Source organism: Pinus tabuliformis, chromosome 9, assembly GCF_031772625.1.
Source record: "Pinus tabuliformis cultivar Carrire ecotype Pingquan chromosome 9, CPIR1, whole genome shotgun sequence".
Lineage (NCBI taxonomy): Eukaryota > Viridiplantae > Streptophyta > Pinopsida > Pinales > Pinaceae > Pinus > Pinus tabuliformis.
Genome location: NC_142307.1, coordinates 1,613,767,469 through 1,613,794,008, shown reverse-complemented (window position 1 = coordinate 1,613,794,008; position 26,540 = coordinate 1,613,767,469). Strand labels below are relative to the sequence as shown.

Here is a 26,540-nt window from a genome sequence, read left to right as displayed (position 1 = left end):
ATTAAAGATGGAAAGTGGAGCAAAGCTAAGCCTCAACAACATCCTTTATGTTCCAGGTTTGAAAAAGAATTTACTTTCCATTTCTTGCTTAGAAGATAAAGGATATAGGGTTGCTTTTGTAGATGGTAAAGTTTTGGTTTGGGGAAATGATTCAAGTATTGAAAGGGCAAAGGTTATTGGAGTTCATGAAGGAAGACTATATTGAGTTATAACACCACCTCCTCAAGCCCTAGTTCACATGGAGATCAATCCTATTGAACTTTGGCATTGAAGATATGGGCATATTCATTACAAGATAATATCCTCTCTTAGTCGAATGGTAAAGGGCATCCCCAACATCAAGGAAGATCATGGAGTATGCGAGGGATGTACTTTGGGCAAGAATACTAGGAAACTTTTTACAAGCAATGACACAAGGTCTAAGGAGATATTAGACCTCATTCATTCTGATGTTTGTGGGCCCATGTCTAATAAATCTCTTGGAGGCCATCTTTACTATGTGACCTTCATTGATGATCACTCTAGAAAGACATGGCTCTATCTTCTCAAGACAAAGGACGAAGTATTTGAAAAGATCAAGGAATTGAGATCTGAAGTTGAGACCTTAACCAAAAGAAAGATAAAGACTTTAAGATCTGACAATGGAGGTGAATACACTTCAAAAGAACTTATAGCATATTGTAAAGAAGCAGGTATTAAGAGGGAGCTTATTGTTCCCTACAACCTCTCAAACATAATGGAGTAGCAGAAAGGAAGAATAGAACCATTGAAGAATGTATAAGGACTATGATATTTGATCAATATCTACCAACATTTTTATTGGGAGAAACAACCATGACAAAATTATACATACAAAATAGAAGTCCTCACAAAATCCTTGATAATATGACACTAAAAGAAGCATTCATAGTGAAGAAGCCATGTGTAGACCATCTATGAATCTTTGAGTGTCTAACATACATTCATGTTCCAAAAGACAAGTGAAAGAAGTTAGACTCTACAAGTACACAAGGTATCTTCGTTGGTTATAGCCTTTCATCAAAGGCCTATAGAATCTACATGAAAGAAGGAAGGCAAATCGAAGTTAGCGGGGATGTTATATTTGATAAAAACCATGCCTACAAAAAATCCAAGGATATTCCAATCGAATTCAATGAAGAAGATGTACCTTTATTTGAAGAAGAAGAGCAACATGACAAGACACCTACAAACCTAGAAGAAGAAGGACCAAGTGAGCTTATTCAACCTATAATCATTCCCGAAACAAAGAAGAGGCCAAATTGGTTAAAAGCTACACTTGAAGATGTCGAAGGACATGGATCAACTAAAGGATCTTTCAAAGAAGCAAAAGACCGAAAAGATACTTACGATATGTAACATACATGATGAAGTTAATCAAACCAGAACCGACTAGCTTTGAAGAAGTCGCTCATCAAGAAGAATGGAAGAAAGCAATGCAAGAAGAATATCAATCTATCATGAAGAATGGGGTTTGGGAAATCGTTCCTAGACCTAGTGATAAATATGTTGTCACTTCCAAATGGATTTACAAAATAAAACATGTCGTTGATGGAAGCATAGACAAATACAAAGAAAGATTTGTTGCAAGGGGTTTCTCCCAAAAGGAAGGAATAGATTATGAAGAAATCTTTGCTCCCACTGCTAGGTGCACTACTATTAGATCTTTGGTTTTGCTAGTTGCTACTATGGGATGGAATATCCATCAAATGGATGTCAAAACAACATTTCTAAATGGAACCATTGATGAAGAAGTATATATTGAACAACCAAAAGGCTTTGAGATAAATAACAAAGATACTCATGTTTGCAGAGTAAAGAAATCTCTATATGGCTTGAAGCAAGCTCCTAGGGCTTGGTATGCAAGGATGGATGCATATCTTTTAAGGGTTGGGTTCGTCAAAAGTTCTGTTGATGCAAACCTTTACATCAAGATAGTGAAGAATGAACTAGTTATTATACTTTTATATGTGGATGATTTATTTATTACAAGTGTGGAGCGCAAAATTATAGAATGCAAGAAAATGTTGGCACAGAATTTGAAATGAAAGACATGGGACTCATGCATTACTACTTGGGCTTGGAAGTTTGGTAGAAACCCAGTGTGATATATCTTGGTCAAATCAATTTCAGTTGGAGCCTCATCATGACCATTGGATAGTTGCCAAGCATATCTTGAGATACCTACATGGTACAATTCATCATTGCCTGAAGTATGATGGAAAGAAAGTTATGTTAACAGGTTTTACTGATTCCGATTGGGGTGGCAGTGAGACTAATGGAAAAGCACTACCGGTGGTTGTTTCAATTTGGGATCTGCAATGATTTCTTGGATGAGTAGAAAACAATATCTTGTTGCGTTAAGTAGTGCTGAAGCTGAATATGTCGCTGCATGTGAAGTAGGAAAAGAAGCAGTTTAGTTAAGAAAACTCTTGTCAAATTTGTTTGGAAAGCCTCTAGATCCTACAATGATAAATTGTGATAATCAAAGCAGCATCAAGATGTCCGAAGACCCTGTATTTCATGCTAGTACAAAGCATATCAATAACAAGTACCATTACATTAGAAGTTTGGTACAATATGGGGTCGTGAAGCTACAATATATTCCGACGGATGAACAGGTAGTTGATGTGTTGACGAAATCTCTTCCAAATAAGAAGTTTGAATATTTCATAAGCATGCTTGGATTGGTCAATGTTACAAATTTATTTGATAGGGAGAGATGAGGCATCTTGTGGCAACAAGATGCTTGGGAGGACATCTAGCCAGCCTATGTGTTGATGTCTATATCCCGAAGTAGGGAGGGTGGCATTGGTCATGGAGCTTTGGCCTTAGATACACACCTAGATCCCTGGGTTGGTGAGCTTAAAATCTTGATGACACCTAGAGTGGCTAAAGCTTGAGTACAACTTAGTCCTGTCTGATTAGAGTACGTTAGGTATCTAATCTGTAGCACTGTGTGTGCTAGAACTCTCAATAGTTCATATCATTTTGAGATCTTGCATGTACCTATATATATATATATGTAATTATGAATACCTCCTTAGTTAAGAGGGAGCATTGAAGATGTAACTAGTACCGGTCTTCATAATTGTATTTGTCAAAAGAAATTTTATTGTTAAAGAAATTGACTTATTAAAGCATGGGTTTCATGCTTGGGTCCATGATTTTCAGGTCAAAGGCTCGATTGAAGGCTTCTAGGTTTTGTCTTGAGTCAATATAATCATTGTCATTTTTATTAGACCCTTCTTGGGTTTTCGTATCATGTAAAAAGAATTAATTTTGAGTCAAAAGAGTCATTTGTCACCTCCACACCATGTCGTCCTTGTCCTCATGAAGTTGGCATGGATTAGGGCTATTCGACCCAACAAAAAGAGTATATATAGAGGCAACGCGACTCATTTGTAGCACACACTCTCAACAAGTTCGATCTACAAGAGAAAGAGGCAAAAAAGAAGAGCGAAGTTGCAGGAGACAGAAGAAAGAAACTGGGAAGAATAAAATCGAGTTCTTGGGCATCTGTCTCTCACATGTGCAAAGCTTCTAGGCTGAAGTTGGGGCCAAAATTTCTGAACTTACTGTAGGTTCGAAATTCTATAGCTGGGAGCTGAAATTTTGTAGCTAGGGGCCGAAATTTTGGATTGAAGCAGCATCTAAGAAGCTGACACTTGGAGACTTTGGCGGGATCATCTACTGGAAGGGCTGAGTTGGTGATTGGAGGAGGTCTTTGTGTAGGTCTAAAGGGTCTTGGATTGTCTCATCTTGATTTGAATCTACTAGTGGAAGGGTTGGATTGGGTTTTCCCCTTGGAGGAGTTTACCTTGGTTGAGTGCCTACATCTTGTGTCTTGTTGTTGCGGTCTTCATGTACGTTTAATTTGGTAATTGCTTGATGAAAGAGAAACTAACAAAGAAGTAAAAGAAGCCAGCATAAATTGTGAAAATTTCTGAATCTACACATCATAAATCCGACTGCAATCACTGGTTTATCATCTCCTACTTGATTTTTATATTCGACAAGTTATTTAATTATTAAACAACGATGAAAACACTATTGCAGACTACATATACATACAGATCATGACTGAAAATAAAACGAGACAAATACACAAGGGACACCATTAGTTTTGGACAAACGTCCCCGGAAAAACCCAATGCGGGAAAACCGGTGTAGCAGCGCTAAGGGTTTTCTATTATTAAATAGTAGTTCTGAATACAACTCTGGATGCCCTCTCAACAATCCAGTTATAGAGATAAAAATATACTGCCAGAAACCTAAGTGAGATTACCTCACTTCACCTGACAAAATCTCTCTATTTCTACAACTGGACTAGCTGTCCCCAACTACAATTGCGCTGCCCCTTCATAGTAGCTGCGTGGGCTTGCGTGGAGCACACTGGGACACTGCATCAGCACTGCGCTGCCTCCTCTGCCTCCTGGAGCTCTGACGTCAGCCTTCTCGGCTGATCCTGCTGCTCCCCGGCTGAATTCAGATTTCTGCTGGAGGGTGGCTCTACCCCAGCGCTGGAAATGTGTGGGCCCTTCCTGGCCCAGCGTCAGTCTCCCTGGGTCTGTGCTGCCTCCTCTGGCGTCTCTCTGCCTCTCTCTACTGTGTATTCGAGGTCCTGGCGAAGATCCTGCAACCTCAATTGTCCCTGCCCCTCTGCTACAACAGATCACTTGATTGATTTTCTCAGCAAACCTCACCCCAGAAAAATCGAACGGACTGATCTCTCAAGTGTGTCTCTAACTAACCCTCAAGCCTCCTCTTATACTTTTCCTTTTGATGAATCAACGACCGAGATTAAGTCCCTAATCAACGGCTAAGATTAAAACAGACTTGATCCTCGTCACTTAGAAGCTTCTCACCCATATTCTTATTAATACCCATTAATATTTTTATTTTCTTAAGTTTAGACTTAGAAACCCATTAAAATATTAATTATTTTAATAACTCCTTATTCAGGTGGAATTTCTCCAAACGATTTTTGGGTTCTGGAGATCTCATGTATTTTAGCCCCTCCACAAAACTTCGGAGCTAGAGCACATCCGATGCTACCCAAAATCAACACTCCCTCTTAGCGAGGAATGTGCTCTAGCAATACTTCTTAATAGAAGTATTACACTGATCCACTGTGCTGCTGATGCCTGCCCTGCTGCCTTTCATCCATTGCACTGCTGCCCATGACTTTGCCACTGCTGCTGCTACACTGGTACTGCAACTCCCTCTCAAAATTCTGCGTATGCTGCCCATAGCACTACCACTGCTAATTGCTGCACGACAACTCAGTTACTGAGAAGTAAGTAACTGAAACTTCACCCAAGCACTGACATGCTAGTCAGTCCGGATGCCTCGTGATGCTATAGCTACCTCTGCTGCTAATCTGTGCTGACCCTCTATTGCTACTACGCTGCTACAAACTGCTCTGTCACTCTCGCATTGCTACAACATCCACTGCGCTAGCTCAGACTTTGGCACTTTAGCAATGCCATTGTCGCTCCATCACACCTCGCTCCAACCGACACCCGTCATTATGCTACTATCATTAAGGGCTCCCATAGCCATATGTGATCCAAGAGTTTGGGCACCTCAAGGATCCTACCCAGCATGTAGTCCTCTCGACTATAACTCCATGATGCCCCACCTCTTCTCCAGAGCCACATGAGCACTCATGGCATAGTCATCATCCTCGCCTTCCCTATCAGCTTTCGCTGGAGCAGCCTTTGAGTCAGAAGCTTCCTCCTTGCCCTTCTTCTGGGGGCACTGAGTGGCATAATATCTCGGTTCCCCACACTCGAAGCATCTGACCTTGGAAATATCCTTCTTCCGCTCCTGCTGCCCTTGTTGTCCTGATGATGCGAGAGCTGCATCCTCCTCCTCCTCCTTGACTCGGGCTCCTTTTCCACTACCCCCCGCCTTGGTCAACCTCCTGATCTCTTCTTGTCGAAGAGTTGCCCACATCTCCTCCCAACTGGGGAGAGTCGCTCTGGCAAAGATACTTTGGACAAATGTCTCCCAGTCCTCGATGGCTATATTCAGGGCATTCCTGGTCATGAACTCAGGATCTAGTGTAGACCCCATGGAAGTCAACTGGTCTCTAATCCCTTGCAACTTGAGGAGGAAGGGATCGATCTCTTCTCCCTTCTGCATCTGGTACTGTCTCAGCTGATTTTCTAATAGCATCTTCCGCTGGATGGAAGTGCCCTGGTACAAGGTGGTCAACGTTTCCCACATCTCCCTTGCTATGTCCTTCTCAACAATGTGTGGGACCACATGATCTTTGATCCCGTCTAGAATCATGCATTTAGCCTTCGCCTGGTTCTCCTCTTACTTCTATAGCGGATCAACGTCGATCGGAACAACAACTACTTTCAAGGCATAGTCCTTGATGCGATGTTTGTTTAGGATTGCCAATGTCACGACTTCGGAACCTCCAGGCCGGCGGTAGTCTTTCAACCACGCTTGGCGAGGTGCGGCACCGCCGAACACTTTCTTTTCACCAATACTTATGTTTGTGGACTACGCCTAACCACTTATCCTACTTAGTTTGTGTTTTGCAACCAAGCATTATTAATGTTTCCTTTATACCAGTGAACACCCATACACATTCATTATCATCAGCAATTATAAACGAAGAACACAATTGCACAGTATAAAGGGAGGGGCAACTCCCTAAACAATGAGTCTACCCGAATAATATATTATACAACTTTACAACAGATACAATGCTTTACAAGTATACTTGGAAACACCAAGTTTCATACTTAGCCAATTTACGACCTTGTCACACCTCCGTGCGACAACCAAGATTTCTTTGCCCAAGGCGGGTGGGCGTGCCCTCACACGAGCTGCCTTCCGCACTTCACAACCGAACCTTGTCTTCGTGCACGACGGGCGGGTGACTCCACCAAGTCACCAAGACACCCTCTTTGCACAACCGGCTTCACCAACGTTTCACCGTGCACCCAGCTTCACCAACGTTCCACCGTTCTCCAACTTCGCACCGGCAGGTGACTCACCAAGTCTCCACCATTTACCCTTGCACGATGGGTGGGCGCTCACCCGAGCTACCCAAGAACATGTGCCAAGTCTCACCCAAAATCGAGATATGTGCTACCTCCGTGCGGCCTTGCCTAAGAGTGGGCGCATCACCAAAATCTGCGCCTTTCCTTCTTGCTGTGTCCACACTTGATCTGCGCACTTCTCCACATGTGTTGAGCGAAGTTGTTGATGCCAAATGAGTCTTCACGCTTGCTAACTTATACGAATGGAAGGGCGAGGTCTTGGCTACCTAACCGACTTGCCCACGCCCTCAACTCCATCGCAAATACATGTCGGCCCTTGTTCAAATGATCATAAGTATAGGTCTGCATTGCCCAAGTCATAGGTCGGTTGTGGGCAATCCTCCCATGCTCCCACGCATATAAAAACACCTCGCTCCACCTTCTTGTGCTCACATTATTACTTGTCTCCATCGCACATCAGTCGTAGAGCTGTTCTTCGCATTTCTCCAACCGCTCGTTCGCTGTCGAACGCGGTCGCACTTCGGGCGGAGCCGCAGGTCCTAACATCCTCCTCCACCTGAAGTTGTTGTCGTCCTCGACAACATACCACCTTGGTAGCCATCCACCAAGATCATCAATATCTATCTCATCCTTTGTCCATGATGTCAACTCCACATACTGCAAACATCCCTGCAACATATGTAGAACTCCCATCTCCATCATGTGTCGTCCCATCCTGTGAACTGTCCTCCTCGTCTGCCTGATGCCAGCATCTCTCCATGCACTTCCGGACCCCATGTTTGAACTAGTTGGGTAGCTAATCCAACTGTCACGCTCAAGCCATGAGAGTGAACATCCTTATGCCTTCACCAGTCTATCTCGGATTCTGCCACATCTTGGACTCACCAAGAATCTCATCCATGCTCAGGTCCATGGAAACTCCATCCCATCTGCAACATGTCATGATGCTTGATGCCAAGCCATCCCTGCATCATCTGCAATACCTGCTCAACCTGTTTTAAGGACTCACTGCCATGAGCAGTTAACAATGAGCCCCATCTTCTTTGCCATCTAAGAAGATGTGGAGGGAGTAGAGCCTGAAGGCTCACCCTCACTAATCATCTCAATCCATCTGTCAGGATTTTCTATCTCCATCCTCTGTAGATAAGTGACCCAATCCTCTTCCCGGACATTTGGCCTCACATAAGCCTCATCATCATCATCATCGTCCTCAACCACTTCTAGCCTTCTTGACAATCCCAAGATACTATCAGAAAGTGTCTTGATGACCAATGACTGCTTGGTAAGCTTTGTCTCAACCGTAGACAACTGCTTACTCATGTCTTCCATTCGCTTCTCATCCTCCATTTGCATCATTGCCAACTTACAATCAGGCTTTGTCACTCCAATGGTTGGAACACCAATGGGTACATCTTCCCTTCCATCGTAAATGTACAGCTTCTTCAAATGTGGAACAATCATAGCATCAAATTGTTTCAAGAATTCCATCCCCAACACAGCTTCATAGTCATCAATCCGCACTATAGTGAAGTCGACTTTCCCTGTCCACTCACCTAGTGTTGTGTCCACCTTTTCAGCTATACCAAGAACACAATTAGGAGGAGAATTCACTGTCTTCATTTGTGCCTTCACTAGTACAAACTTCAGCCCAATCCTTCTCGTAGTATCTTCACCCATGAAGTTGTGAGTAGCCCCACTATCCACCATAGTGAGTATATCAACACTCCCAATCTTCATCCGAACATACTCCAAACTGTTCCTCTCAGGATCCCTCCGAGAGACCACCTCTGTAGCAGTAGCATCTCCAAGAATCTGCATCATCCCCATAAAAGCTTCTTCATTCTTTACATTACACTGTGCAATCGCAGCCACTTTCGGTCTAGAAGGACAATTTTTCACCGTATGTGGTTCAGCACAGATCCAACACTTCAAGGCTTTCTTCGTCTTTGACTTATCATCCGATTTCGAAACATCATCCTTATTCTTTTCTTTCGGTTTATCAGACTTCTTCTTCTTATCATCAGAAGTCTCATCATGATGCTCCACCAACCTATCCACAGCAGCAAAAGCTTCCTCAAGTGTTTTAATCTTTTTCCTCTTCACTTCATTGCATGCCCAAGGCTTCAACCCAATAATGAAGTTGAACACCTTGTCCCTCTCCACCATGTCTGGAAGTTCCAGAACCGCACTTGCAAACTCCTGCTGATATGTCTGAAGGTTCCCTGTCTGCTTTATGAACTTTATCTTCATCCTTGCTTCCCACGTTTCATCCTGAGGACTGAAATGGGTCTGCAAAGCTTTCTTCATCTCATCCCACGAAGTAATGTCACCAGCACTGCCATTGGCAATCTGATCCATCCTCCTTCACCACCACATCTTAGCATCCTTTGTCAAGAACTGAGCAGCTACCTTCACCTTCGTCTCATCATCAGATAGACCCAATCGTTCCAAGTATTGCTCCATGTCCCATAGAAAGTTGCCAAGAGTCTTTGCACTCCTTGTACCATCATAAGATTCCGGTTCTTTGACTTTCACATGAGGCACTCCTCCACCTGAGTTATGCCTCACGACCTTCTTCAACACCGCGATCTCATCTCTGGCTTTGTCAAGAGATTTCTGCAAGTCCACGATCTTTGCCAAGCCTTGATCTCTTGCCTCTTCAATCTCCTTGACCCTTGCTTCGAGTTGTGTACACATAAGATCAATGTATTCGTGTTGAGTACGGAGTTCCTCGAGCTCTTCCCTCATCTTCGAATTGCCCTCTTGGTCTTTCTCGACCAAATCCATCTTCTTAGTCCAGTAAGCCTCTAAGTCCTCCATCTTTTCCAACACTTTTTCAATGAATGCCATAGTAGCATCCTTCGCATCGTGACTAGATCCAACTTGAGATTCAGCTGCCATTGCTAACAACTTCCTTCTTCTTTGTGATCTAGTTTCAACCATCCAACAGCTTCACCAAGATGCCTGCAACCATGAACCAGCCCTTGTTCCACTTGTATGTGAAACAACTTCCTTCACCTGCAAGTACTTGCTTCACTGTCACCAATTTCCAAACTTCAACCGTGAGCTTCTAGACCACCTGTCAATGTGTATCTGCTTCAATGCTTCAACACTTGAACCTGTTCACCAGCTCCTCAGCCACTTCGTCACGAGCAACCTTGCTCTGATACCAACTGTCACGATGCTGGAGCCTCCAGGTCGGTGGTAGTCTTTCAACCGCGCTTGGCGAGGTGCGGCACCACCGAACACTTCCTTTTCACCAATACTTATGTTCGTGGACTACGTCTAACCACTTATCCTACTTAGTTTGTGTTTCGCAACCAAGTATTATTAATGTTTCCTTTATACTAATGAACACCCATACACATTCATTATCATCAGCAATTATAAACGAAGAACACAATTGCACAGTATAAAGGGAGGGGCAACTCCCTGAACAATGAGTCTGCCCGAATAATATATTATACAACTTTACAACAGTTACAATGCTTTACAAGTATACTTGGAAACACCAAGTTTCATACTTAGCCAATTTTACAACCTTGTCACACCTCCGTGCGACAACCAAGATTTCCTTGCCCAAGGCGAGCGGGCGCGCCCTCACACGAGCTACCTTTTGCACTTCACAACCGAACCTTGTCTTCATGTACGACGGGCAGGTGACTCCACCAAGTCACCAAGACGCCCTCTTCGCACAACCGGCTTCACCAATGTTTCACTGTGCACCCAGCTTCACCAACGTTCCACCGTTCTCCAACTTCGCACCGGCGGGCGACTCACCAAGTCTCCATCGTTTACCCTTGCACGACGGGCGGGCGCTCACCCAAGCTACCCAAGAACCCGTGCCAAGTCTCACCCAAAATCGAGATATGTGCTACCTCTGTGCGGCCTTGCCCAAGAGCGGGCGCATCACCAAAATTTGCGCCTTTCCTTCTTGCTGCGTCCACACTTGATCTGCGCACTTCTCCACATGTGTTGAGCGAAGTTGTTGATGCCAAATGAGCCTTCACGCTTGCTAACTTATACGAGTGGCAGGGCGAGGTCTTGGCTACCTAGCCGACCTGCCCACGCCCTCAACTCCATCGCAAATACATGTCGGCCCTTGTTCAAATGATCATAAGTATAGGTCGGCCTTGCCCAAGTCGTAGGTCAGCCGTGGGCAATCCTCCCATGCTCCCACGCATATAAAAACACCTCGCTCCACCTTCTTGTGCTCGCATTATTACTTGTCTCCATCGCACATCAGTCGTAGAGCCGTTCTTCGCATTTCTCCAAACGCTCGTTTGATGTCGAACACAGTCGCACTTCGGGCGGAACCGTAGGTCCTAACAGCCAGGATCCGGGCCTTCCAGATGACAAAATTGGATGCTCCATCCAATCTGTCCTAATCCCTTAGTCCATTGACCGCCATCTCTGCTCAAAAAATATAGGACTGGTTCTCTTCTCCCTCTCCTGCTGCTAATCCAGCAAGACTCGGATTTGGATTTCTTTGGCGCAAGAAACCCTCTAAGGAACAAGCTCCTCTAGACTCCCTCTGAGTCCTGATTTCCTTCACGGAAATCCTCTGGCCAAATGTCAAATCACTCCTCTCCAATCCTCCTTTGCTGTTGCAACCCGGATCTAGATTTATTTGGCTAGAAATCTGTCAAGGCAGTGACTCCCTCTACCTCGGCTCTGTCTCCACAGACACTGTTCTGCACCAACAGCAACAGTGTCCCACTAGCTCCTTAGATCGAATCTGCTCTGCTCCCCCAGCCTCGACAACTAAAGAATCTGAGCTCCTCTGGCTCTGCGCAATCACTGCGTGAGCTAGATCAGCTCCTCCTGGCCATTGCGTCACTCCTTCCTGGTCCAGAAAGATGACGTGGCTCTGCGTGAGCTTGATCTTCCCCTCTCTGCTTCTGCACTGGCCTAGACAGTTGACACAGTTACTACATGGGCTCCTCCTAGCTACTGCATCACCCTCACCTGGCTCAGAATGCTGACACAGGCACTGCGTGAGCCTCTGCATCACCTCTTCTGCACTACGTCACTCTCCCTCTCTGTCTTTGCCTCTGGAACGACGCTGTCACTTGGGATAGCTGCCTCTCTGCAACAAATTCTCTGGATCTCCCGGTTGGTGTCTTCAGTGTCCTATGATCTACAATGCTCTGATACCATGTGAAAATTTCTGAATCTACACATTAGAAATCCTACTGTAATCACTGGTTTATCATCTCCTACTTGTTTTTTATATTCAACAAGTTATTTAATTATTAAACAACGATGAAAACACTATTGCAGACTACACATACATACAGATCATGAACTGAAAATAGAACGAGACAAATACACAAGGTACACCGTTATTTTTGGACAAATGTCCCCAGAAATACCCAATGCGAGAAAACAGGTGCAACAACTTTAAGAGTTTTCTATTATTAAGCAGTAGTTTCGAATACAACTCTGGATGCCCTCTCAGCAATCCAGTTACAAAGATAAAAATATACTGGCAGAAACCTAAGTGAGATTACCTCACTTCACTCGACAAAATCTCTCCATTCCGGCAACTGGACTGGTTGTCCCCAGCTACAACTACGCTGCCCCTTCGTAGTTGCTGCATGGGCCTGTGTGGAGCACACTGGGACACTGTGTCAGCGCTGTGCTGCCTCCTCTGCCTCTTGGAGCTCTAATGTCAGCCTTCTCAGTTGATCCTGCTGCTCCACGACTGAATTCAGATTTCTGCTGGAGGGTGGCTCTACCACATCGCTAGAAATGTGTGGGCCCTTCCTGGCCCAGTGTTAGTCTCCATGGGTCTGCCCTGCCTCCTTTGGCGTCTCTCTGCCTCTCTCTGATGTGTATTCGAGGTCCTGGAGAAGATCCTCCAACCTAAAGTATCCCTGCCCCTCTGTTGCAACAGATCACTTGTTCGATTTTCTCAGCAAACCTTGCCCTAGAAAAATCGAATTGACTGATCTCTCAAGTGTGTCTCCAACTGACCCTCAAGCCTCCTCTTATACTTTTCCTATTGATGAATCAACGGTTGAGATTAAGTCCCTAATCAACAACTAAGATTAAAACAGACTTGATCCTCGTCACTCAGAAGCTTCTCACCCATATTCTTATTAATACCCATTAATATTTTTATTTTCCTAAGTTTAGATTTAGGAACCCATTAAAAATATTAATTATTTTAATAACTCCTCATCCGGGTGGAATTTCTCCAAACGATTTCTGGGTTCTGGAGATCTCATGTATTTATTCTAGCCCCTCCACAAAATTTTGGAGCTAGAGCACATCCGATGCTACCCAAAATCAACATAAATCACAAGTAATTATCAAGAAAGATGAATCAAACCCTAATTCCTATAAAGCATTGGTTTCTCAACAGGTATCCTATTATTGTATTTTTTTGTACTTCATTTCATTTTATCCTAGATTTAGCTTTGGTATTTTCTAGGAGTTGTGTTTGCACTCCCACATTGTACTCATAATGGTTGTATCCTTAAGTCCCATTGACCTATTTATGGTCATTCATTGGACATTAATAAAATTATATTATCTTATCTCATATCACTTTTCAAAAACCCACATTTTGAGTGGAAACTTACACAAGTATCACTAATTTGACAAGTCTTTAGTCCTTGAAAACCTAGTTAATTGGTTGGATAGTGTTGAAGCCTATTTTATACTTTGAACAACTAATTGCTGTGTACAACATTATGGTAAAAGATATCCATATGAGCACCAAGTTCCTACTCAGTGGGAAACCCATGTGGGCTATCTCACCACCAACAGTTTGCCACCCATGTAACATTGAGTTAAATTTAAGACCATGAACAAATACATTTTCTAGCCTATTGGATATTGCAAGAGCTTATGAAAAGATGGTTGCATCTTTCCCAAACATATGCAAAAGTTGAATAATAGTATATCAATCTCCTCAACAAGATATCCATAATGATGAAGGTCTTAGATTTGATAACATCTTTTGATTATAGTTTATTGGTGATATGTTAAGTCACCTGACATGGGGATTCGGGATTCGTAGGATACGGGGATTCAAGTGTCAGATTCAGACATGTTGACCCCCCGGAACAGGACACGTAGGATTCGTTATATATTATTTTGTTAATATATATATATATATATATATATATATATATATATATATATATTAAAAATTAAATATTTCTTACACAAATTCTAATTAATGACACAATTTCATTGATTTCAAACATAGATCTTCATCTATAGCATGCATAGTACATACAAAATTCAAATACATGTCAGTGGTCACATAAATCATGATTCATAAATGAAAGACAACTTACAACTACAAGATAGTAAGATAAAGACACTGACAGCTGTAGTTTTCTCATTAAGTCATCAAATCAAAATGTGTTACATAGGTAGTGCTGGTGCAATGCCAATGGCAAATAGAAATAGAAAATATAAAACAACTACAGGTATACAAGCCTCAAGGCAATAGGTAGTCATCAATCCTCAGAGTCATCATCAGAATTAGCATCAATGTCCTCATCATCATGGTCACCAGTGATCTCCTCTGCATCCTCCTCCTCCCCTGTATCCATAGTCGCCTCTGCATTTGCTGGTGTGGAGGATGACCCCTTTAAAATATCACCGTCATCAAATCTAACAGGCTCTAGCACTGGATCATTGAGATCCGTGTTGGCCAATGCCAACTCAACACTGTTGTCCAGACCCATATCATCAGGAAAGACATCCCACATCTTTGTCTTTCCCCTCAGCCACTCTTCCCTCTGTCTGTAAATAAGACGAAGATTGGTGTGCACATACACCATTGTCTCTGCCCTGGGCTGCTCAAGCCTGCTCTTCTTCACACTATACAAATTCCCATATGTGCTCCAATTCCTCCCGCAACAAGAGGATGAAGTCACCTGCGAGAGGAGCCTCATGTCTAACTACTAAAGAGGAGGGCTTGTTGCCCCATGATTTGCCCACCAAGAATAGGGCTTCTTAGCTCCCTTGTCTATAATCACATCATATCCTACAAATCGACCAGTGCTAGTGGAAAACTCTTCTAAGGCATCCTCCACCTCATCAAGCAATGCTCTATCCTGAAAACCCACTTGAATGCCTCTTTCCTTCCCTGTGAGATTTCACCATCCATGTGAGGAGGGAATCTGCGGGAAGGTCCACCATTCAGCCAATCATGGCTGTAGTATTTTGGGTTCAATGAGTGAGCCAAACAATGTAAAGGTGTACAATTCTTGTCCCATCCGCTGACAAGAATATCTTATATAGTATCACAGAAGGCCTCTGGTGATGTCTCATACTCGGGGCACTCACTCTGTAGAATAATGCTCCTCATAGACTCAATCATGGAATCTCATCCCTCATAAACCTCTCTTAGGATGGGTTTGTCTGTATCTGCAAATCGAAGCAAAGAAATGATAGGGTCCATGATCTGAATAATTATATCTACCCTCTCCCACCAAACATCATCTAGCACTATGTCCTTCACTTTTTTAGAGGCTACTTGATCTGTCTTTCTCCAAAAAGACCAAAACTTAGAAATAACCATGGACCCAAGAGCGGTCTTGACCTCCCTCAACCTCTTCAACATCATGAGTGAAGAGGAAAACCATGGATCAACAATCTTCAACGTTGATAGATTGGTGTACTCCTTGTAGATAGTGAGGGCATTTGTATGATTTTGCACAAAGTTACAGATATGTCGTGCATCCTCAATAGTGTTACCAATCCAAAGCACATCAGAAACAATGGATTTCAGTGCTAAGTTCAATGAATGGACAATGCAAGGTGTCCAACACACTTGTGGATATTTAGCTTCCACAATCATGCCAGCAGCCTTGCAAACAGGTGCATTATCTGTAATGATTTGCACACAAGAATCAACACCTACATCTTCAATAACTTTAATAAATAACTCACCAATAAATGGTGCATCCTTGTATTCTCCAAGTGTATCCACTACTTCCAAGAAAACTAGACCATTCAAGGAAGACACCATGAAGTTGATGGTTGGGTGTCGTGCTGGATCTGTCCATCCATCAGAAACAATGCTAACCCCAGATGTTGGCCATGATGCTACAATAGGCTTAAGAATTTTTTGCACCTCTTTTTTTGCCTTCATCAACAATGTGGTCCTAAGCTTCTCTGAACCAGGAGACACATACCATGATGGAGACCCGTGAGTTAGAGCTCGACACATCTCAATAAATAGAGGTGAGCGTGCAACATTAAATGATATGAAGTTTTGATAGAAAAAGAAGGCAATGGTGAGATCAAGCTCTTCCCGTTTCTCTTTTTGAAAAATCTTGTCCATTGGACCAAGTGTAATTGCTCTTCTTTTTGCTTCTTGTCCCCCAATAGAACTCTCAAATGGAAATTTGGTGGTGCCTTTCCTCAAAAATGGAAGGGGGTCTTCATTCTTGCTTTTTCTTGATTTTGCAGCCACATTTTCCATACCAACAGTGGACTCCTTTTCCATTTCTTTCCTCTTTTGTAAAGGAACAGCTTTACAAGCTCCAATTCCACAACCTGGTAAAGCCAACAAATGGCCTTTCACACAGAAATATGTGCTTTTGAAAGAAATGTGCCAAAAGTTGCATCTCCATTGCACATTGCATTTTCCCTTCCCCTTGGTGCTTGTCCCATCCTCTCTTGTGACATATTTCCACAAGGGATATTTCTCAATGTTGTCTTTAGGTCCTCCTCTTCCCTCAACATTACTTGCAACAAACTCTGATGATATTGGGGGAGGAGGGGCATCTCCAATGGAGACATTCTTCCCCTTCCTTTGCCCCCTAACTGCTGCCTTTGCTTGAGCCATGAATACTGTAAAAAAGTAAACAAAACATGCACAAATTTGTAAAAAAAAATCATATACAGACTGCTGTAAGAGAAATGCAAAAAAAATAGAGCTGAAATGCACTTACCTGGTGTTTGAATCTCCTTGCCGAATGCTCCACACCCTTAGCTCCTTGCTCCAAACCCTTAGCTCCTTGCCCACAGCTCAAAGTATGCAAAACTGAAAGAGAAATAAGGTGAAAAACATAAGGAACAACGCCTTTTTCTACCGTGCGGGTTTCATTTTAGGGGATTCGAATCCCAGAATCGAGACACGATGTGTCCGTACGAGATTCGTACGAATCCCATACGGACACGTCGTGTCCCGTTCTGGGATTCAAATTCCTCAAAACATGCACAAATTTGTAAAAAAAAATCATATACAAACTGCTCTAATAGAAATGCAAAAAATAGAGTTGAAATGCACTTCCCTAGTGCTTGAATTTCCTTGCCGAACGCTCCACACCCTTAGCTCCTTGCTCCAAACCCTTAGCTCCTTGCCCACAGCTCAAAGTATGCAAAACTGAAAGAGAAATAAGGTGAAAAACATAACGAACAACGCCCTTTTCTACCGCGCGGGTTTCATTTTAGGGGATTCGAATCCCAGAATCAGGACACGACGTGTCTGTACAGGATTTGTACGAATCCGGTACGGACACGTCGTGTCCCATTTTGGGATTCGAATTCCTAGCGAGTCGTGTCCGATTCTTAGAATTCGGACTCTTGGGGGGTTTCAAACGAATCCGGTTACTAGGTGATATGTTTTCCCCTCTAATGGCAATAGATGAAGTTTTTTAACTATCAGTTGTCATGAGCAAGCATTTCAATTTGATTTGAAGATCCTACTTTTAGCCTTTGGATGCTTCAATATTTTGGAGGTCTTGTAACTAGGTTATCCTATGAAATCTGTCAGGTGTTGTATAACTCAGACTCAGCCTTAGCCAGTTGTTGGCTTGAATCAGCACAAACTTTTTTCAGCCTTGAATGTTTGGTGAGTTGCCACATGGCACTCAACAAATCTTTGTTGGATGTGGTCGTTCTAAGGGTACTATATTGGTGTCCTCCTTTTGTTCCTCAACTCCTTTTATCCATTGGAGTTATCTTTTGCTGTGTTTTTCTTGGAGAATTGTTTTACTGTATCTTTTGTATACTGTACTGGTATTTCTTGTAGATGTATTAGGCACTTCCATTTTAAAAAGAAAGGGATTTCCAGAAGATATACTGATATTTAAATGAAGAGTGTTTGAAATAGAAAATAGCGATACCTCAGTACCTTGTAACTGAGAAAAATGGTAGTGACAAAGATAGACCATCTAATATTGGTTAGTATTCTAGTCCTTTGTAATTCCCAGTTTGTTCTGTTAGCCAATAAGGAGATTTTATATATACAAAATGGCAAGGTCAAGGATCATTTGGTTCACAACATCATTATAATGGTAGTGACTTAGTGACATCCCTCCACCCGCTGACCAGTCCATGGCCATGATCCTACCAGTTTGGCTGGTTGAGACAAATGGACAACCAACAAATGAACATTATGGTTTCTGGAAATTATGGTTTTTTGTCGGGCTCCATTAGTGATCAACATACTGATTTTGAATGCTACTACAACACTTGGAAATTGCATGTAGACAAAAAGATATCAATTCACCATTCTTGTAGTGATTATAAATGCAGGCTGACTTACCAGCACTAATAAGCAAGTTACCATCTATGTGGTTCAAGGTCACTTGCAAAGAATACTTCCCAGACCCAAAGAGAGATAGGCAATTCTTTCTCCATATTGTGGTGTATTTGAGGATCATAAACGTTACATCTCCTCTTGAGGCCATCTAATCTTCCACTAATCCTATTCCAGGATATTTGCATATCATATTTTAGTACATCATCTCATGAATACATACACTGAAATTTTTAGTGCTCTTCATGTATGTTGAAATTAAGGTCTTTTATACATAGATTCCCACAGAGAATTGTCTATATTAATTGTTTTTAGTCTTTCATAGTCTTATGAAAATATTTACATGAAAATCAATCATTCTTCAATATAAAGCATTTCGGTGTTGATTGCCTATTTATTGTTGTCAAGTTTCTTGGATATATGTACCTGACACTTTGAAAATGCTTAATTTGTCTGCAGGTGCTCCAGTGAATACATTTGAGTTTCTCCGTCCATTAGTTGTGAGCTTAGAGTACGACTTTCCTAAGCTATCAATCAGTGTTCCCACTGCTCTTGTTGTGGCAAAGATCTTTTGGGTCATATATTTTCTCTTTTATCCCTGGTTGAAAAAGTCATGGTTTCCTTCACCGTTTATCCTACCTGCAGAAGTATACAAAGTAATTTCTTACCCCTCTTCTGACCTCTATCTCTCTCTTGCACACTGTCTAGCACACACACAAACATGTGAGACTCAAGGTCCTGTGTACCTTTTGGTGTTACGAATTTCACACTCCTTTCTCAAATTCACACTTATCTAGATATTACTTGCTAGACACAATTAGTATACTCGTTTACTGTTGTCCAAAGAGCAGGTGTAATTTTTGTCAATAACAAACATATAGGAAGGAAAGGTTCATTTAAATGAGATTTTTGTTATTTACGTGTTACTCAATGAGACACTGGATTAGAAACCATGTGACGGATTATTTACTGCTGACTCTTATTTTTGTACTTTTGCAGTTGTTTTGGAGACGCTGTTAGCATTCTCATTGTTCATTTACAGCATTGTAGTTTTTGCATTCCTATTGACCAACCTTGTCCACTAGTGGACATTAATATCTAAATTAAATCAATTTAAATTAAATTAGAAAATTATTCTTGAGAATGATATTCATTTCAACTTTAAATTCTTGAATTTCTTACTCTGCCATTTAATAAACACATTGCCCTCAATCTCAAGAGTTAAATAAAATCTTACATAATTTACTCTTGTATTTGACCTCGAGTTAACATATGGAGTGAAGATGGAATGCTTTTGAACTTAGTTCCCATGGTTTCCACATATATTCCCATCATAATCTTGACTTTTGCAAAAGTGAGAGAATCAAGAACAAAACCCTAATTATGCATTATAGAGATAAGATCAGGCAAGAGAGAACACACGAGAGAGAAGGATCCCAAGAACAAAAGAGCACAATACTTGATGTTGCTCCTAGGGTAGTCACTTGTATTAGAGATCAACAAATCTCAAGATATATTTTAAATGACAGGTTGTTGGTATATACACAATCCGAGTAGGTCACTTTTTCCAAAAGGGGTTATGGGCCTAGTTTGATTAGGTTAGCCTTAACCAACCTACAAATACAATAAATGGATATTGACTTATTGTATATTGACTCGGTTGGCCTTAGCCAATCCTGGAAGTATATATCATAATGATTACACTATGATGCTGCTAATGGTTGAAAGTGAAGCTTACACCATTCCCTATAATAAGAATGAAACTCATTTCTTACATCCAAGTTAATAAAAAAGACTACACACTTGCCAGTGGGCGAAATCGCTTAAGTTAGAGATCAATAAATCATAGGATATACATTTAAAACTAAAAGGTTGTGTATATATACACAATCCAAGGGCTAGGATGCTTTCCCCAAAAAGGGGTTATGGGCCCATTTTGACTATGTTGGCCTTTAACAAAACCTATGAATAATATAAATGAATGTGGACTAAGTTGGCCTAAACCAATCCTAGAAATACATACCATAATGATTACATTATGATGTTGATAGTGGTTGAAACTTGAAAGTGTTGCTTACACCATTCCCAACATGTAAGACATAACATTGGGAATGAAACCCATTTCTTACATTTAAGTTAATATAAAAGGACTATAAACTTTCTACATTCTTTGGAGCTTAGGTTCCTTTTGTCAACGTTTGTAGTTCGCAGGTACTTCTACACATGCCTAAGTGTCTAGGTGTTCAAAACTTGCACAAAGTCTCCTTAGACACTTGCTCTTGTGTGAGCAAGTTGCATTTGTATCTTAGCCTAAGTCTCACTTAGGAAAAGAACATACTTATTATGTTGGCTTATTGAGCTAAAGAAACATTAGAAAAAGTACGATATGTACTTTAGTCATAATATTTTAATCTTAGCCCTTGATCTCAAGTGAGGCGAGATCTAATCTCGATCGTCAATCACTCTGGAGATTAGGGTTAGGGATTTAGCTCAATGATAAGTTATAAAAACAAGGCTAAGGAGAAGGAGAAGACACACCATACAATAACACAAGATTGAGAGAGGCATGTCAATGAGGAGTGTGATACAATGGTATTAGATGTACATGTATTTTCTCAGTTGGACCATTGTCCCAGTATGAGTGCCCAAGTAGGTTCTGAATCAATTTATTTATGAACTGATTTGATAGGGAAAAATTTGTTGTCATTGTGATTGAGATTGGCACATTATGCTTTTACTGAATTTATTGTCTTAATGAACCTAGCTATGCAATTAATTAGTAAATTTGTAGTCTGCTAGGAATTAAGTGTTGGATGCTAGGTTTGTAGGAAAATCTAACATGTTATCACAACGATAAACTCTAATAATCGATCTAAAGGTGCTAGGTTCATACAGGATTGTTGGGGCTAGGTTAGACCACGATCTTAGTGGCAGATTTTTTTTAAAGGGGCCAAAGGAAATCAATTGAATTGTACGGGCAAAAAAATTCGCTGTTGCAGGGGGGCTGAATTCAAAAATTATTTTTTTGCTGAATTTTAAAGGGGAAGACAGGGGTTGACAACTTGCGTGGGTTGTCAAACCAACTCCACTGTCTATCGAATTGGTGAGGGTCGACAATGTCTGAGGGGCAGCATAGGTGAGTGGAAGTGTAGGTCACAACTCAAGGTAACAGGCAGGTTAGGGTAATCGTAGGGAGTAGCCACTAGCCAAGGAACAACTCAGTAGCTAAGTGGGTTGAGAAGATGGCTGGAAAGGTGATAACAACGTTGATGGGATAGACGCATGGGAGATAGGTCATGTGGAGCAGTGAGTACTGCGGGTTGAAGTTGTGAACATTCCAAACACAAAATTCTAATGCAGTAAGTGATTTATTTCTCCTACTTATTTTCCACACTAAGTTATTTACAAAATCCTTTAGTAAACATCAAACTAAATTCTACTGCAGTTGTCACATAATAGCATAGAGAAAAGAATGTTGATTTGGGGTAGCATCGGATGTGCTCTAACCACAAAAATTGGCGGAGAGGCTAAAGCACATGAGATCTCCAATACCTAGAAATGGTTTGGGCGGATTCTAAACAGTTTGGGAGATATTAAAATAATTAATATTTTTAATGGAGTCCCTAAGTCTAAAGTTTAAACTTAGGGAAAATTGAATTAATATAAAACTGTGTTAGAAGGGTCCAAAAGTCATGGATCAAGCTAGAGTTAATCTTAGTCGTTGATTAGGGACTTAATTTTGGCCGTTGAATTTTCAACGAGAAAAGTATAAGAGGAGGCTTGAGGGTCACTTGGAGAACACACCGAGTTGATCAAGAATTTGATTTTCCAAGGCAGGGCTTGCTGAGAAAATCGAAGGAGTGATCAGTGTTGCAGTTGAGGGGCAGTGAATACAGAAGCAGAGAGGGTATCGAGAGCATCAGCGCAGAAGCCGGGAGAGAGGAACGCAGAGCCAGCTAGAGGCCACGCAGAGCCAGTCAGGGTCCATGCAGAGGCAGCCAGGAGCTGTGCAGTGCCAGAGAGAGCCAGCATGGGTGACGCAGAGGCTCCTGAGGCTGACGCGGTGCCTTGAGAGGCTGACGCAGGGCGAGTTGGGGTGACGCTGGGCCAGTTGGGTTGACGCAGGGCAAGTTGGGGTGACGCTGGGCCAGTTGGGCTGACGCAGTCCCTAGAGGCAGACGCTGGAGATTTCATGGGGCAGATTGGAGCTGAGCGCTGTGGGATTGTTCATCCGAGGTTTTAGCCAAAATATTTGTCTCCGACTGAGAGGTACTACTATCGAGATCATTCTCTGTTGGGTGAGATGGTTTGGCACCCAGATTGTATTCTGAAACTGCTTAATAATAAAACCCTCAGATGGCTGCACCGGTTTTGCGTTGGGTTTTTCTAGGGACATTGGTCCAAAAACAACGGTGTCACTTGTGTGCTTGTTTTTCCTTTAGTTGATGTTCTGTAATGTGTTGAGCATGTATTTGTATTTATTTTTCAGTATTTACATGGTAAACAACTTGTTAATTAAACAGAACAAGTAGGCAGAAATAAATCAGAAAGTACATGAAGGGTGTCTAACAGTTAGACTTAGAAATTCCAACATGGTATTAGAGCATGGTTGCAGATCATAGGAGAACTGAGGGCATCAACCGAGCAGAGCAGCAATAGCAGAAACAACTATCCCAAGTGATAGAAGTTGTTCCTAGCGGGGAAGCAGCAAGGAAGGGGTGACACAGTGCCCGCGTCATTAAGTTTGAGCCGGGAGGAGGATCAATGCAGTGGCAAAAGGGAGCAGCGCTGACCTACGCAGTGCCCGATCATCTTTCTTAGTCAGGAAGGATTGACGCCCGTGGTCAGGAGGTGCAGATTTTGCTGGTGCCGGGATTGCGCAGAGTGTAGAAGCTCTAACCTTTACTTTGTTGAGGCATAGGAGGTTGTGGGTAAGTTGCGGAGTGACGCTGGTGGGGTATTGTGGTCAGAACAATACCTAATAGGGCAAGACCAAGGAGGAGGGATTTGCTACTGAGGATTTCAAGCTAAGAAATCCAGATCAGTGGTGTAATTGCACTAACAATCGGAGTGGGGGCATCTCGACATTGGTAGAGGGGTTTCCAGGAGGGATATCGAGGGTCAGAGGGAGTCACACCAAGAACTTCCAAGAGGGAAGTAGAGGAGCAGCAGAATGGCAGTGAACGGGGTAAGAGACCAGGATAGACTGGACAGAGTCTCAAACTTTGTAGTCTGGAAGGCTAAAATCTTGTGCGTTCTAGACAGGAATCGTCTCAAGGACTTTGCCTTGGAAATGATAGCGATCCGTGTTGACCCGGTTGAGAACGATAAGTACAAGGAGGCAATGGTGAGGGCCAAGAGCATCATCCTTGACGGGGTCAAGGACCATGTAGTACCACATATTGCTGAAAAGTAAACGACAAATGCGATGTGGGAGGCCCTGATGAAATTGTATCAACATACTTCCGTGTAGAGGAAGATGCTAGAAAATTAGTTGCGGTCATACCAGATGCAGAAGGGAGAATAGATCGACGCCTTCCTCGGTCGATTGAAGGAGATCTGGGATCAATTGACTTTCATAGGGGCCACACCGGATCAAGAATTGATGGTGAGGACAGCCCTGAATGCAGTCTCAGAAGACTGGGAGGTGTTTGTCCAGAGCATACTAGGCAAGTCGACCCTTCCAGATTGGGAGGAACTGTGGGCGACTCTTCGCCAAGAAGAGATCAGAAGGCTGACCAAGGCGGGAAGCAGTGGCAAGGGGGTCAGAATCAAGAAGGAGGAAGAAGAGGATGTTTCCCTAGCATCTGAGGGAAAGTAGGAGAAACAGAAGAAGGACCTCTCCAAGGTCAAATGCTTCCACTGTGGGGAACTGGGTCACTATGCAAGCCAGTGTCCAAGGAATAAGAGCAAGGGAGAGGCCTCCAAGACCAAGGCTACGCCAGCAAAGGCGGAGAAGGAAGTGGAGATAGATGATGATTGTGCCATGATTGCTCACACACCACTTGAGAGGAAGTGGGGAGACATCGAGCTGTAGTCAGATAGACTACAGGCAATGACGGGCAGGATCCTCGAGGTACCGAGCCTCTTGGATTATACCTTGCTACGGGAGCCCCGAAGAGGAGTAGCAGTACTAGTGAATGCGGATGGAGCGACGGAGGGAGCTACAGTGCGAGGCAGCAGTGCGAGATGCATGGAGTTGTTGCAGCAGCGTAGAGGTCAGAGAAGGGGCACTTGTCAGCGACAGAGGGAGTTTCAGCATCGAGGGTGTCTCTAGGTTGACAGAGATGTCAAAGTTGGGAGATCAGTTACTTACTTCTCAGTAACTGAGTTGTAGTGCAACAGTTAGCAGTGGCAATGCTATGGGCAGCACGATGCAACATGATGAGAGGGGCTGCCGTACGGATGTAGCAGTGGCAGCGGCAGGGCCTTGGGTAGCAGTACATGATGCAGCGGTACAAAGGATGTTGGGCAACAGGCCTAGTATCAGCACCGGGACCGATGCCGGATGATTAGGGTGATGCTCAATGAAGAGTATTACTAGAGCACAGTCCTCGCTAAGAGGGAGTGTTGATTTGGGGTAGCATCGGATGTGCTCTAGCCACGAAAATTAGTGGAGAGGCTAAAGCACATGAGATCTCCAATACCCAAAAATGGTTTGGGAAGATTCTAAACAGTTTGGGAGATATTAAAATAATTAATATTTTTAATGGAGTCTAATATTAATGTGAATTAATATAAAACTGTGTTAGAAGGGTTCAAAAGTCATGGATCAAGCCAGTGTTAATCTTAGTCGTTGATTAGGGACTTAATCTCGGCCGTTGAATTGTCAACGAGAAAAATATAAGAGGAGGCTTGAGGGTCACTTGGAGAACACACTGAGTTGATCAAGAATTCGATTCTCTGGGGCAGGGCTTGCTGAAGAAATCAAAGGAGTGATCAGAGTTGCATCTGAGGGGCAGTGAATACAGAAGCAGAGAGGCAAAGAGGGTACCGGGAGCATCAACGCAGAAGCCGGGAGAGAGGGACGCAGAGCCAGCTAGAGGCCACGTAGAGCCAGTCAGGGCCCACGCAGAGGTAGCCAGGAACTGCGCAGTGCCAGAGAGAACCAGTGTGGGTGATGCAAAGGCTCTAGAGGCTGACATAGTGCCTCTAGAGGCTAACACAGGGCGAGTTGGGGTGACCTTGGGCTAGTTGGGCTGACACAGTCCCTAGAGGCAGACGCTGGAGATTTTGTGGGGCAGATTGGAGCCGAGAGCTGTGGGATTGTTCATCCGGGGTTTTAGCCGGAATATCTGTCTTCGACTGAGAGCTATTACTGCCGAGATCATTCTCTGTTGGGTGAGTCGGTTTGGCACCCAGATTGTATTCTAAAACTACTTAATAATAAAACCCTCAGATAGTTGCACCGGTTTTCCCGTATTGGTTTTTTCCGGGGACATTGGTCCAAAAACAATGGTGTCACTTGTGTGCTTGTTTTTCCTTTATTTGATGATCTATAACGTGTTGAGCATGTACTTGTATTTATTTTTCACGATTTACATGGTAAATAACTTGCTAATTAAACAGAACAAGTAGGCATAAATAAATCAGAAAGCACATGAAGGGTTTCTAATAGTCAGACTTAGAAATTCCAACAAAGAATAGAGAAATACAAGCACAAGAATCAATCACATCAACACAGTTATTTTTGGACAATCATCCCCGGAAAAACCCAATGCGGAAAACCGGTGCAATAGATGAGGGTTTATTTATTATTCTTCAGCAACAATCTCTTTACAAGGAATGATTTTGCAGAACATAGAGAAACTTCTAAGAAAACACCTGAGATAATTTTCCTCCTCACTTTGGAGAAATTCTGACACCCTAGAGACCCTCCAGCCTTCACTGCGTCACCTTTGCATCATCTATACGTGAGGACTGCATCCCTAGCTGCATTGTCTCTCAGAGCTCTCCCTCTGCGCTGTCTCTCTGATGCA

At 42.7% G+C, this 26,540-nt stretch overlaps 1 protein-coding gene across 2 annotated transcripts in view; it reads left to right on the top strand.

The window, feature by feature from the left end:
• The window catches only part of LOC149154952 (NAD(P)-binding Rossmann-fold superfamily protein), a 286,049-nt gene that overhangs the window by 213,496 nt on the left and 46,013 nt on the right, over positions 1-26,540 (top strand). For both annotated transcript variants that reach the window (XR_016263163.1, XM_089441598.1), the window contains exon 4: positions 19,021-19,217. Coding sequence is in view for 1 of the 2 variants with exons in the window: in XM_089441598.1 (XP_089297724.1) it covers positions 19,021-19,217 (197 nt within the window). In the remaining variant the exon portion in view is untranslated. The remainder of the gene's footprint in view (positions 1-19,020; positions 19,218-26,540) is intronic.